Source organism: Branchiostoma floridae, chromosome 14, assembly GCF_000003815.2.
Source record: "Branchiostoma floridae strain S238N-H82 chromosome 14, Bfl_VNyyK, whole genome shotgun sequence".
In the NCBI taxonomy this organism is placed as follows: Eukaryota; Metazoa; Chordata; class Leptocardii; order Amphioxiformes; family Branchiostomatidae; genus Branchiostoma; species Branchiostoma floridae.
In genome coordinates, this window is record NC_049992.1 from 11,605,625 (window position 1) to 11,620,920 (window position 15,296).

Sequence of the window (15,296 nt, forward strand, 5' to 3'; positions counted from 1 at the left end):
GCATATTGGAAACAGCATCTACGGCAATTAACCCTTACCCTACAGGCCTTGGCTGAAACCGGCACATAAGTGCTGTAAGGATAAACCATAGCAGGCAGATGGTTATGTTATACATGGTGAAGTTCACTACACATAAAGTTACAAACACTTTCAACTTATCTGTGTCAGAAAAATACTGTTGAAGCCAGAATGGCAAATATTGTAAAGAGACAAAAACTATCATCGTAATAATAGGTACAACGTATTTTCTTAATGCTATGTGTGTATTTGGTACTAAGTTACTGTTTGTCTTGGAACATGAATTGGAATACAAGTAAGCTGTAAGGTGCACCAAAATGTATGATCAGTCTTGCAAATATTTGTTTTTGGCAGTTAATACATTGAGATGTGCACACTTAAAAACAATGAAGTTTTCAATTTTCCTCGTAAAAATAAGCAGGTGGAAAGTGTCAGCAACATCCATCAAGTACCTTTCACACAAAGCTTTAATTTTTAACAGAATTCATCAAATGAAATGCATCTTTACACATTTACACAATGCATACTTGACCTGTTGAGTTGCAACAGCCATCTTTGATCAAAACAAAAACACGATGCCTTTGACTGGCAACATACTACCCCTAATACTGATTTATTACTATATTTGAAATTCTCTTTCACTTATATTGCGCCTGTAGAGCCTATCTCAGCCAGTACTGTGTAACTGAATAGGACTTCATCACACATAGAGGAATATCTTTTAAAGTCTCACTCCTGAGGTGGAACCCCAAACTTCACAGCTAACTTAATTTGTGGTTTTCTTCTTTCAGTACCTTTCTTGACTTGTTTCTCCTTGTTTTCCTCTTCAGCCATCTCACTACTTCCCTCATTTGACCCTTCCTTTCCTGTCATCTTTACTACACTATTACCATCACTACCTAAGCTGGCCTGCCCTGACCCTACTTCTGTTGAAGAATTCCGTTCTTGTTTGCTGGCTTCTCTAACTTTGTTGATGGTTGCCTCCAGCTCTTCAGTCCAAGCCTGTTGCTGGTCGGGGGTGGGTGCCGGCATGTTGGGGAGCTGGCTGAAATCCCTCGCTACCTCGTCCTTAGACTTTTGTGGTGTGGTCTGTCTCGTTACCTGTGGAATTGAAGACCAAACACTTTACCCTCACACAGAACAACACTGAAATACTACTGTAAATCATGAAACATGTGCTGTGGTTTATCTATAGTTTTCACAGTGACCCCATACTGTAAAGCATGGCACCCTGTTTTTTTTATTCTCCACTATCAGATGGTTTCAACGAAGAATTTAGAACAGCGAAAACCTCATTTTCCTTCCTGCTGCAAAATTAAACTACTGGAAAAGTAAATGCATTTGTAGAACTTTGTGACCAGTATATGCACTTTCATATACATGTGCTATACCCTGGTTCTTTCAAATTACTTTGCAAACTTTCCACAGTTTTCACCTACCTGTAAAGGCACAAATGGGTTGTTCTTGAGAAGACCATGAGTTGAGGTTGGACACCCCGGCTGGGGACTGAGTTGGGCTGGCCCGACAAAGCCAGGTGAGGGCATGTTGTACTGTGGTTGGCCAGGGAAAGGACGTACCATTCCTGGGAAGGGGTGCGAGCCAGGAATCATAGAGGCCCTGTTAGGGAAACCTGGAAAAAATAAGAAGAAACAGACTGTCAATAAAGCTTGCCTCAACTCACATGTCATTTTCCTACAGATATCTAAAAAGCAATGATGATCACAACTTTTCATGACAATTGCTGTCATTTCAAATACGATAACATAGTTAGCCTCCATCCTTGAGGCATTGCCAAAAAAGCTTCCGAAGCCAGATGAGAGGAAACTGTCTGTTTTCCTTAAACTACATTTTGCACTCTTTTTTAAATGAACAATACCAGGTGGAATGCCCTAACCGGTTGTGACAGCCCATACATTTGGGTCCTTCCGCGCCAGGCTAGGGGCTTGCATGCAAACACCCTCCTACTTTCCCCCTGATGGGGTTATATATTACGTGTAGATGTAGAACTAACTGACCTGTAGGTCCCCTGGGTGGGGAAGCTGCAACCTGAGGATTGCGGAGCATGGGTCTGCGTGGGGAGAACCCACTCATGGGAGAGCCTGGGTGGAAGTTAGGGTGGTTTGGTGCCTGGGACTGGGAGGAGTTCTGAAATAAAAATGCATATATTACTCATTCATAACAGCAAAATATTAGAGTAACTCAATCTCTGACACTGAATGGAAAAGTGAGAACAATTTTAGGCGTTCTCCTGTACCCATCTTTTTTTTTAAGTTATTCATTATGCAACTATTTCCAAGTCTGCTGTTAGCCATAGCGATAACAGTATCAAATTTTAGTTAATCAAAAACGCAGAAACTAGGAAAAAAAATAAAGGACAACCAAGCTTAAACTGACATCAGCAATTTATATCAAATCACCCGTTGTCATGCATGTGCAACCATGCAGAAAGACGACAAGCTACATACCACATGCAGTATTGTGACTGCTGCGGCGCTATCCGCAGCGTACTCTTTGGTGGCACAAGGGGCCCCCTGCAGAGTCAGTCCACTGGCCAGTCTCACCGTGCAGACCCACATGTTCTACAGGGTGCAGGCAAATCAGTTAGGAGCTTAAAGTCTACAGAATTTTGTACTATTCATTGACAGTCTTTAGCTGGTTAAACATACTACATGTACTAGGAATTATATCATGGTTCTTTCATAATGCAACATTTTGGTACGTAGGTACCTATCAAGCATGATGTCGTAGGGTAATAGACAGACACAAAGTCTAAAACCAAACCCAAAAGTACCCAGTAAGAACAAATTGTCCCCTACCAGTTTCACTGTTACAGTAGAGAAACATACAGACAAGTCAAATAGGCAGAAAGATAATCTTTTCAACACTTAATGGTTGTTGAAGACTGTACCTTTTCAGGGCGATGCTGGTAGTTGGGAGGACCCATGCCAACGTTCATACACCACTGCAGCAGCTGTAAGGTGGGTGGGGCCTGCCCCTGGGGTCGCACTCCTGAGGGTGGGGGCTGGACAGGAGGTCTGACCCCCCCGGGTGGGGTGTTTTGTAGCAGGGGTCTCACACCAGGGGGCAGGGGCTGTGGAAGGTGGGGTTGTGGGGGGTTGAGTATGGGTCTGGGATGGGGGATGAGGTTGGGACGTGGGGGGATGGGGGAGGTGACAGAAACCCCCTGGCCTGGAGCAGCTGCACCTGTTCATATTCAACAAGAGAAAATAAAAACATTTTAGACCATAAAGATCCAACCTTGAAGAGGATTCAAAAAAAGGTTATTTTCCTTTGTACATTTACAAACAAATACAACTACATGTACTACAGTACTTTTTAAATTAGTAGCTATTTTTAATTAGTAGCCACTACTTTGCATTGGAACATTAATTGCTACTAGGGACAGTCTCAACATGCATTATTGCACAGCACAAGAATAAAACTGTCAGAGCAAAAACTCCCACTGAACTGAGGTTAAATGTTACAAAAGCATGCTGCAAAACTACCGTCACAACTACAAATCCATTCAGTAATGTATGTTCATTGTTTTGCTTGCTGACCAACACAACAAAAATGCAATGTAATCAGGGCTTTAGCCAGCTCGAATTTTTTTTCCGTCAGCCAATTCCAATCGTGGTGAAAATCGCGAAAATTAATTTTTCCTATGACACTACAAAGTAGTAAATGTTGCCATTGAGACCTTGAAAAAACGGTTTTAATGAGATTATCGTATGCGAAAGAGCGCCGACACACATTGTCAACAATCATAACAATAGCAAAACAAACAGTGTGTGGCTTTTACAGCCGTGGACAGCGTCCCCAAGCCGCCTGTAGCTTCCACCTAGGATTTTTGTCCGTCAAGGTTGACGGATTGGTTTTAGAATTTTTCCGTCAGACAAAGTAAATTTCCGTCAATTGACGGAAAAACGGACCCTGGCTAAAGCCCTGAATGCAATACAAATCATAAGAAAAGGCTAAGACAAATATCCCACACCACAGCATACCACATATCTGTACCAGTCCTGTACCTTTAAACAAAGAAGACACAGCAATAGGCATGCCGTAAGTTGTGGCTGTAGAGGGTGCATTATTAGGTATCACACTGGAGTTTATGGTGCCCTGAGATTGTCCACCTGCCATCATGAAGGTCTCACCTGACTTCCTCTGCCCAATGTTCAACATCTGACATATGGCCTCCGTTCCTTCCTGGGAGATGAGTTAAAAGCAATGTGTTTATCGTGTTCATTGAGATAAGCTCTCACCAAAGGCTAATCTTCCAAGGTTCATAATAGAAACATATACATAGACGTACAAACATACATATTAAAGGGTTAAGAGTAAAATACATATTCATAAAAACATCAGACATACATGAAATAAATTATTAACTTAACAAATCGTGGATGACTTTCTTAAGTTAGAGGGACTGGAGAGTGATGTAATGTTGGATGGTAGGGTATTCCAAAGACTGATGGCATGGTAAAGAAAGGTTTGCTTTTGCATGTTTTTTTTAATCATTAACAAGACTTACTATATTCTGTTTTGTTTGTTTTGAGATGATTAAAAATTGTTGTTAAAAGTTGAATTTCTTCCCACATCTAGCTACAGATCAAAAGCTTAATTTGTGATACATGCACATGAATGTTGTTTTGAACTAGTGAAGTTCTTACTTACATGTACCTATACAGGCAATAAGTCTTAACTGTACCTTTTTCATGGTGTTTGGTGACTTGACATCCCTGACATAAGGAGTCTGCTCAAAAGTGCCCTGGCTCTCATGGGGGTTTCCAGAACTCTTTTCTGCTGACAACTGCAGTGATGCCAACAGCCTGGAGAAATCATCTGAAGGCTGGTTGTTTGAAGGCAAGCCCTGTTGTGGGTCCCTGGATTGGATTTGAATCTTTTGTTTGGGGTGGGGGGACTGGTAGAGTTGGGGGGACTGCTGTGGGTATGGGGAGGGCTTCGCCACCTGGGTGGGGGGTGGCTGTCCTGACGGCATTCCTTGGTTCCAGGGTGGAGTGTGCATTGGAAGTGACCTTGCTGCTTGTTCTAAGGTAGGTGCAGACGTCTCAGGACCTAGAATATGAACAACAGGAGTCAGTCTTACTGTTGAGGATTGTCTATTACAAAAGTTGAGGTTCGCTAAATCCTGTAGAGATTATAATTTGGGGGATAAAATATTTTATGTATCTTAATGATAATTCATATAAAAAAAAACGCCAAAAAATGCAATTATCAAGACTAGTTTGTTCATTACATAGATCTCATACATGTTAAGCCTGTAAGTGATATGTAATTTAGCCTCCCAGCTGCGATGTATTAACGAAATAAACCACTCACAATCTCATGTTTAAAAGCAGATCTCATGTAGGAAGGATTTGAGCCATACCACTTGTTGGTGGCTGGGGGGAGCCAGCCTGCTGAAGCTGTTTCCACATGTTGGCAAACTCATCCACATCCTGGGACTGCACATGTGTGGGGAAACATACACAAGGGAAACAGTCCATTACTGAGAATCTGATACTTACAAGAAAAGTAACAAATTGTAAAGTTGTCACAGAGATTAGCAATGGCAGAGCATTCATGTATATCAATGACACATATATGTGTGAAATTTACATTCTGACATCTCTAAAAGAGTATCAAGACTATAAACAGTATATATTTTGTGAGGATGACCTGAATTTTCTTAATTACAGAGAACCTGCTGGTATTCTGTCCACATAGCATTGAAAGCTATATATAAGAAATTTGGTTTCTTTGCACTCAACTTTTGAATAATAATAACTACCTTCTCTGCACTCTGTCCACTTCCAGATTGGTCTGACCTTGTCCTGACCCCTGACCCTGGGGTCACCTTGGGAGTTACAAACTGAGGCGATGCCTGTGGGCTGTACCATCCTCGTGACGACTGAGGGGTGCTGCTGGGCGGAGTGGACTGGGCAGTCTTGTTTGTTGTATAAGGGCTTGCCTGAAAACATAAACATTTGCATTGTTTGGTTGTTTGTCAAAACAAATACATTACTATCAGCTAGTCTCAGCTTAAACATATATGTATATCAAAGGGTGGGATTGCAAACTCTAATCCTGGTATCTCCTGATGAAATGACACCATCTACACCATAATGCATTTTTTTCATTAGAAAATCAAACCTTAGGGTCTTGCTATCTTTATCTCATCTCATAAAAAACAATATTGTTTTTGGTCTAAGCAGCCATCATCAACAGTAAGGGAACCAGTTTACTTTCACCATGGTAACAGTCGTTATCACCATAGCAACCATCATCATCACCAAGGTAACCGCAAGCTTCATCATTGACCTGAACGTAGAACCCTGTACCTGTTTTGGAGTGAAGGGAGAGTTCGGGGAGTGGTTGAGGATGTTGGGTGGTTTGCGGAGGATGCTGGAGTACTGCTCGGGTGTTCTCTGCTGGGGCGATGGCGTGGACGTCGGCTTGACCACCGCAGTTGGCTTCCCCTTCAGCTGACCACTCTCCTTCCTCAGGCCGAAGGAGATGTTGATGAGGCCAGACGGAGGCATCCTGTAGCCATAGCCTGGAGAACAGCCCCTGGGAGGCACATACTATGTTAGTCTGGCACGTGTAGCCATAACCTGGAGAACAGCCCCTAGGAGGCACATACTATGTTAGTCTGGTACGTATCTTAGGCCACAGCAAGTAAATTTTATGGATGACATCCTCTGCAGACTGCAAAAATAATGAGATAGGGCGAAAAAAAAACAAGATGGGCAAAAAAAAACAAGATGGCTAATTTTCAAAATAGACGTTGTAACAAGACTTGAAGTGACAAAATATGGCATCACAGCCAACAAGGCATTCATTCCTGTATTTAAGAAGTGCACCAATGTAGTTAAAGTGACACTAGTATGGCAGACTAGTATCATTAACCATGTTGGCAACTACACTTATAGCTTCCATAGTTGTGCCACTTTTACAACTATCTATCAAGTTGCACCTCTGCAACTACAGTCAATGCTACAGAGTCTCTAGTGTCAATTCTACATTCAATGATTAGGTTACAACACAACCTTTACCCATTTTCGTCTATCCGGCCTTCCCTTAAGAAGAAAAAATTCTTGTTTTTTTTTCTGAAATCCGGCGAAAATTAATGAGCGCGCGGATGTCATCCATAAAATTTACTTGTTGTGGCCTTACTTAACTCATATGGTGATTCTTGTCTGTAAAATGTTTCCTGAAAAGATGTCTGCATAAGACCTGACTGATAGAATCGATCCGCTCCACTAAGAAAGACCCCTAGTCTTTTTGATAAGTGTGGTGGGTTCTCTAACATGCTCAAGATTTTGCTCTCCTCAAACAAAGGACCTCCATCCGAGAGGATATCCATAATAAAAGCTAGGTAATCATTTTCACCTGAGTGGAGTGAGGAAGTAGGAGTAAAGTACCTCTACCGTGGGTACAAAAATAGTGCCTGCTAGGAATTTAAACCAGAACCTTTAGTCAACAGCCCTATCCACAAGACAACCTAGCCACCTACATTTGCATTTGTGTTCAAGTCTGTGCACAAGTCTCTAGTAAGCGGCAAGCAACTGAAAACTCACTTAAGCGACAAGCCTCCTTGGAACTGTTCATCAAAGACGATGTCGTACAGTAGGTCGACCTCCTTGGCCGCTGAGTGGATGCCAATGACGGTTCCGCGCAGCCCCAGGGGGACACCGTGCCCGTCCCTCACGTTAACAACACGGTCAAACAACTGGAAGTCTGCACCGGGGTCGGGCACCAAGAAGCCTTGGTGATCTACAGGCTGTGTGAAAAAAGGATGTTACATACTGTCAAATCTGTACAAGAGACCACCTCTACTCTAGGACCACTTGGACGGTGTGACCACTTTTGGGTTGAACCTTAGACAGGAAGGCTTGGAGGAAAGGATATCATATACAGGATATCATATGATAATTATATAAAGTCAAATCTGTACAATTGACCACCGCTACTCTAGGACCAACTGGCCAATGTTATGACTTTTGGCTGACCCTTAGAGAATTATTTCTTTGAAACAAGCAGTAAGAAACCTGTCTAAAGTGACCACCTGTCCATTTAGACCAGATTTCCTTTAGTGGTTTCCTTAGGCAGTTTTGACTACACTTTTTTTTTTCATCTTTGCAACTTAGTGCAAACTGGGACCGACTTACATGTTAATATCATTATACTTAAAACAGTAAAAAAACTGATTACAAGCATCGTGCAAGGCAAGTCAACATCACACAAATTTATCAAGTTAATGGACTTTACAATCTCACTTACCCTGAAGAGCAGAAATGGCCTGACTCCCATCTTGACCTTCTTCTTCTTCCTCTTGTCACTCTTGACCTTGACCACAGATTCCTCGATGGCCTTGACAACAGGTTCGTCCAGGGCCAGCGTCCCGCAGTCTACCGTCTCCATCCCGTACGTAGGAATAGTCTTCAGCCAGTCTTTGATCTTTTGAAGTGTGGCCTCATCCATCCTGTGGGCCAGGAGGAACAAGAGTTGGCTGCTTGTAAACTTTTAAAACACTCAAGCAGTCGTATCATACAGTTCTATTACAGTGGTCTGGAGTCCTTTTGCTAGGTATGCTGGCAGATATGTGGTGAAAACCAAACTTCCAAAAGTAGATTTTGATCTAGTCTACTGAATTGTGGAGACCTTTGACCCGACAGATGGCAGTTGGACATTACTGGTAGAAGAAGAAGAAAGTTAACTTTATTCCTCTACATAGATGAAGGTTACACGTCCAGGTTAAAAAGTATGTAATACAAGATAGCAAATGAATAAATGGAAGAGACAGACGTTAAATTAGACAGCACCCACTCTCTTACATTAGAGACTGAGAGTGAGCCTGAAGACAAGTGTAACCTGTATATTAATGAGTATCTGAATTGATTATGTAAATGAGTCACTATAGAAATTCAAGTGGTTCCTGTTAGACCTGTTGGACCACAGTTGCTACTAGTGTCTGCACATTACAGTCACACATTGCAGAACAATTCACTGTCCTCTATAGGAATACCTTTTCCTCTATTTGACATTCTAAATGACACAGAAATTTCTTGAGAAGTACATCGGCAAGATACTAACACGCACACAACCAAATCATTGAGGTGGCATATTCTCATTATTAATCAACATATGTTAAGCACTTCTTTTTTGGACGGGTTTTACTCACTTGTTTTGTTCATTGAAGATCTCCTCTTCATAGTAACAGTCCTCATTGGGGTGTCTGGCTACATACTCAAAGAAGTGAGGAAACCTGTAATAGGGGATACAATAAGTTTAGCACCTCTTAGATATGCTAACTTTTCCTTTTTTTCTTATAGATCCCAAATGATAGAAAATATCAAAAATAGAAACCTATTCCTTTTCCATGAAATATACTGTGGCAAACATAAGCACTGAAGTCAACCATAATCTATACCACATATAATGGTTAAGACTAAAAGTCTTTAAGAGTGTTCTCCTTACTTCTGCAGATATTCCGAGATGAGAGCTTGGCACTTGAGAGAGTACATCCAGCCGTTCTCAGACTTGCGGGTGTACCCGGGCACCTCTTTACTTCTCTTGCTGAACTTGATGTTCAGACCAATGTTGACCTTGGAACTGCTGTTGGCACTGGAAGGGTAACAATAATTGAATTATCTCCTAAGTAAACTTAACACATCAAAATTTTTAGTTCTACAATGACAATCTTGAACGCTAGAGATGAGTTAAGTTTGGCAAATGCAACATTTACAATACATTGAATGCTATATGATAAGGAATGTAAATCTATGCCTAGGGATTTTATTCAATCAAGACCAGGGCTGTCTCCAGGACGGAAATTTACTCATTGGGACGGGAAAAAAAATATTACCCCGTCCGTCTAAAAAATCTGAACTTCATGACATGAAACTGTTGAAAATCCATTTCATAAGCTTAGAATGACAATGTGACATTTAACATGGAAAATACACAATATCCATTTCCAAACAATGACAGAAAGAGATTTAAAGCTGGAGACAAGACCCTGTACAACACTTGCTAATGATTGTAGAACACACTGGGATGTAATCAAACCTTTCTCTGGAACCCCTGAGAATCTGGAAGTCCCCAGTGATGCGAGACAAAAGCAGCCCTGTGATGCCCAGTCTCTGAGCCATCATGTACGATGGGATGTACTGGATCTGGAGGTCCTGCGGATGTGGAAAAGTAGTGTCACATTGTCTGATGTACACCATATATGCTGGCATGTAACAATCACACATGTCATTTGTACATCACAAACAAGAAATAAAAACCAGAGTCAAACCTTTGTGAAATACATAGAGTTTGTGAATATCCTGTTTTCTTTATTACTGTGAATTTCTTACTAATTCGCTAATTCTATCTTTGCATGACCAGAAAATGTCAAGAGAATACCAAGATTTTCATCCTGTGAGCTGTGGGGTCAACTTTGGTACCGGGCCAGACATTCTGTCACTCTACAATATTCAAGTAACTACAAACACACATCAAGACAAATAAGCATACAGACCTCCATTTTTATGGAGGTTAAAACACACTGCCCACTACTAGATGATGGATATCTGTAGTAAACCTACATGTAGTTAACAGACAAAACTTGTTTTGTCAAAACAACTAGTAATGAAAGTCTGAAGTCTGAAAATCAGTAGCACCACTGTTTTGTACCTTCGAGCTGCGAGACCTGATTTCATCTATGTCTGGCTCATGTGGAATGGAGAAAAGCACACGGACCCGTCCCTCCTTCACACTCTCTACTTCAAACACCTAGATGTAGAGGAAAAAAAATATGTTAGAAGAAAGTGTAGTTTTAGTAACTTACTCATTCACCTCACCTCACCTCACCGGTCCCATAGCCTCACCGGCCGTAGGGGCAGCACTTCCATCAACATTACTCATTGCTGCATAATAATTAATAGATCTATACTCAGCAACATGTGACAGTAAAGTAGTAATTTTTTATCTTCTATCCATAACATTTTGATATGAAAATGTTTGAAAGCAAATATTTTTCGTAAACAGAACAGTACCAATATGAAATTGTTGGTGCATGCTAAATCAAACATGCTTGCCTTTATTTGCAGACATATGCCATCAATTGTTCAAGTTTATAAGAAACTGAGTGATAATTTTGTGTTTCACAAAGACTAACACTTGGCCCCATTCTGGGAAACCTACCTCCCCTTCACAGCCATAGTGAGGGTTGCCCAGCATGAAACATGTGGTGCCTGGGCAGAACAGCTCATCAAGGGTGCGGAACTGTTTGTAGCTGGGGTCGTGGACAGCAATGTCCTGAAAACATAGATAAGATTAAGCAAAAATTCAATGTTATTTTGTCTTGTAGCCTTTCATCAACTCCTACTTACCTTAATTTCCATGATACAGAGATACTCCACTGAGTTCAAGTGGATGATGTAACCATTTATAACAACAGCACCTGGCATAATCATTTGATCAATATGAAACGAAGATCATTAAAGACCAACTGTATAAGGAGGGCTAAAACATACAGGATCAGAGATAACATAGTCACATTATTAATTAAAGCTTCTCAATACAAAATATATGAACATAAGCTACATCAAACACTTTCAATGTTATTTTACCTTTACAGTTGTTTGGAGTAGGAAAGGTTCCGGTTGGTTCCCCCACTGTTTTTCAAGTGTGACGTTCCCGTTGACACCACAGATGTACTTTCGACCAACGATACGACAGGCGTGGATCAGTACAAACGTGATTCCGACATCAATACCCCGTCTGTCGTTGTACCTGTTGTGAACAGTGGCTGGGGTTAGTTTCATAGTAATATAAATGGTGGCCATTGAGGCATGAGATTGTAATGATGTAAGGCAGAATGCATCCCTCTCCCTTTACTGCTTTTTTAAGTCTCCAAACAAGGTTTGGCACCCATTTTCACACCTGGGTGGAGCAAGGAAAGTTGTGTTAAGTACCTTCCCAAGGACATAATGTCTTGTAAGGAATTGAAGCTTTGACCTCACAATCTCATATCAGGGTTGGACAAGTTTTTTAAAGTCCACTTGTCCTATTGGGCAAGTACAATAAAAATCTACTTGCCCAAACCAACTTTTCACTTACCTGAAATGTAAGAGCATTTTTCTATGTGTCAAAATCACTTCCATCAAATCTAATAAATATACCCCACACTTACAGTCATTAGTCTGATTGACAACAGAGAGGATGCAGGAGACAATCTTAATTTACAAAGCCTTCAAAATCATCCCACGACAACATGAACATACTTTTCCGTCAGGTCGCTGACCTCCCTCAGCCACCGAGCTCGCTCCTTGTCGGTGATTTCTGACTTCTGGATCTGGGAGCGGCGCTGGCGACTGTTATTGCTAGTTCTGAGTCCTCCAGACTGCTCCACTAGGGTGAATCTATGGAACAACAAAACACAGTCAGAAACTTAAGTTTCTGTACAAACATAAACCTTATGGGGATAAGTTAGTGAAAGTCCTTCCTGCACCAGATGGCGCATAGGGCGACACCCATCTCTGTTTCAGTAGCCCTGTGCAATCACTACAGCAGGGCGCTAGTCCACGGGTAGTGGTGTGTGTTAACTTCCATACTCTTTCCCAAAATTTGGGTGCCAAGAAGAGAATGTTTTTTTTAAGTCTTTGGTATGATTCATCTGGGGATCGAACTCACAACATGCCAAATGCAAGGTGAACACTCTACCCACTGAGCCAGGGCTCGAAATTAACATAGTCCCGTAGGCCCGGGGCACCAAAAATTTAGGCCGGGACCACTAGAAAGTCACTTTGGGACCTTTTTTGGGACGATAGAAAATTATCAACATCAGGATGTAAACCCCATCAGTGTTCGAAATACCCGTCTGCAATCTGCAATTTGCAGATAGATTTTCAAGATTGCAGAAGAAAAATTAATCAATCTGCAAATTTGCAGAATGACAAAATCAGTTTTCGACTCTCTTCGACTCTTTTATACATGTAATTGACAATTAGTTATACGGAAATTTTGTACTCTGAGTCTGACTCAACATTATATTTATTGTACTTGTAATACATACTTCCTTCTTGGGACCATCCATCCTCACTTCGGGACGATTGGAAATTATTTTTGGGAACACCTCTGGGACAATAGGGGAAAAAGTTAATTTCGAGGCCTGCTGAGCCATTGCACAGGTTATGGGAATAAAGTAATCATAGAATATTAATCGACAACCAAAACTGGACTTTTCAAGAGCTTTGATTATATCATATCGTATATGTGTGACTGCATAAAGCTTTTATCACAAAACCAAAAGACTTACTTCTTCAAATAAAAAATCCAAACATACCTCTGCAACTTAAGTGATTATAATCCATATACTAAAGTGCGTAAAATGGATTAATATTTGATAAACAGATGACTTACTGCACTTGGTCGTCAGACACTTTGATGACTCTTGCCTCTTGGAGGTGGGGCCAGTCCACATAGATGGATTTTCCTAAGTACTCATTGGCAATTTTCTCAATATCCTGAACAAATGTACAAAGGAAAGCCAATATTTGTTACCAGTAACAATTCTATTTATCCTTCTATACCTCTGGACTTTTGACAATTCTTTTCCTTTATTTGTAAACAGCAGAAAAGTTTTCTCTTACAGCACATGCATCTTTCATATCTTACAACTATCATTATCAATAAAAGAAGACATCCCATTTTAAGTTTTCACCATAACCAAGAGAGATATAGAGATACAAGAGGGTGGGTCTGTTAAAAGATATCAACACTAAAATGGGATACTTACAGGCTCCGAGTCATCCTGGATCACAAGGAACTGGCTCTCATTCTTACTGGCCATCTGGAAGACCCTTACACCTTTCTTCTTCAGACTTGCCTGTGGTTGACACAAATAATGTGTTCAGTAGGGGTAGGTACTGGGATAGAACATTCAGGTACAGGCACAGTCCAGGTCTGGATCTGAACCTGGACCTGATTGCATGTGAAAAGTTGTGAATGGGCGATACTCAAGTCAATGTTCCATTGGCTACAAAGGAATCTGTTTGATGAAGTATTCGACTTCTACTGACATTTTAAAATACTATTTTCATGTAAACAATGCTAATTGCCTTTGTTTACTTGGACCAAACCTGACTGTAGTAAACTTTATAAATTTTCTTGGACCAGTAAGCCCCAAAACACATAAACATCTGCCGGTATAATCTGTTTATGTTCCAATCGGTCCAAAATCTGGTCTACTGAATTATCGAGGTCCATTTTCTTCTGAACCAGTCCAACAATAAAAAAAGTATTGTTCAGGTCTATGAATGCAGTAACTCATTAATACATCATCCCTCTAAAATACAAATAACATTAATGCTAAAAGCACTGAGGTGCTTACCTTGTGAGGTATGTGTCTCAGAGTGGGGAAACCTGGGTAGAACTCGTGTTGTTTTGCTCCCATACACAAGCCACGCTTCAGGTCCTTCTTGTCCACATGGAAACCACTCAACAAGATCAGCTCACACCTGCAAGGTACAATGTACCAGATAGTCTTTAATAACACAGCAAGAAGAAAAACCTGCATAAGGACACACTTTTCTAAGGCCTAATTTACCAGCCTGACCACCACTTTTTAAATTGTGTCCTTGCGTTATGCCCAATGTACTGATGCTCAATTGAACTTTTTTGGATTATACAATGATTGTCAATCTACAGATATTGGCTGACAGAAATTACATTCTAGTGGTTACATCCTTCACTTTGTAGAGTTTGAAACATAACATATAGTTTCTTCTAAAACTGCTCTTCCTTCCACATGTGTTTAAGTATATTATATAGCTTTCATATAAAGATAAACATTACACAAAACTACTCACTTTGCCTTGCAGCACTCTATGTCAGGGAACACCCCAGGTAGTGAGGAGGGGTAGCAGAAGCTGAGGTTCGGGTCGTAGGTATACAACATGTGGGGTTTGTGGCCATTTCTTCCCTTCTCTTCTGAGTTCAGACGGGTGTTACATGGCTTCATCGCATCCAGCAGTCGTTTCTAAAAAGGCCATGCAAAATTAGAGTACAAGATTTTGTGTAAGTACAAAATTTTGTGTAAGTACAAGATCAAGTATATCCTCCCAAATTGCAGTTAGCGTGGTGCACTGATGAAGATGATATTGTATGTTTTGTAGTTTATTATTATAAATTCATTGTCATATACACATCATTGTACAGATAGTTCAATTCACTATACCTAATGCAGACAAAGCATAACTTAAGGTAATTTATTACAGAAATCTGCA

The 15,296-nt window shown here is 40.8% G+C and overlaps 1 protein-coding gene across 2 annotated transcripts; it reads right to left on the reverse strand.

Annotated features, from left to right (window-relative positions):
- Positions 1-152: 152 nt before the first annotated feature.
- LOC118430419 (5'-3' exoribonuclease 1-like) lies at positions 153-15,049 on the reverse strand (the record flags this gene model as incomplete). 2 transcript variants are annotated; one of them, XM_035841280.1, is given in 23 exon segments in its annotated part: positions 153-1,119; positions 1,458-1,648; positions 2,034-2,163; positions 2,484-2,597; positions 2,927-3,222; positions 4,173-4,224; positions 4,727-5,094; positions 5,408-5,483; positions 5,810-5,989; positions 6,360-6,588; positions 7,599-7,801; positions 8,302-8,503; positions 9,203-9,286; positions 9,499-9,645; positions 10,090-10,205; positions 10,702-10,800; positions 11,212-11,325; positions 11,640-11,802; positions 12,294-12,431; positions 13,432-13,535; positions 13,808-13,897; positions 14,402-14,528; positions 14,880-15,049. In XM_035841280.1, coding segments are annotated over 23 exon segments (3,765 nt in total), but the record flags the coding sequence as incomplete, so codon positions are not given.
- Between the last annotated feature and the right edge of the window lie 247 nt (positions 15,050-15,296).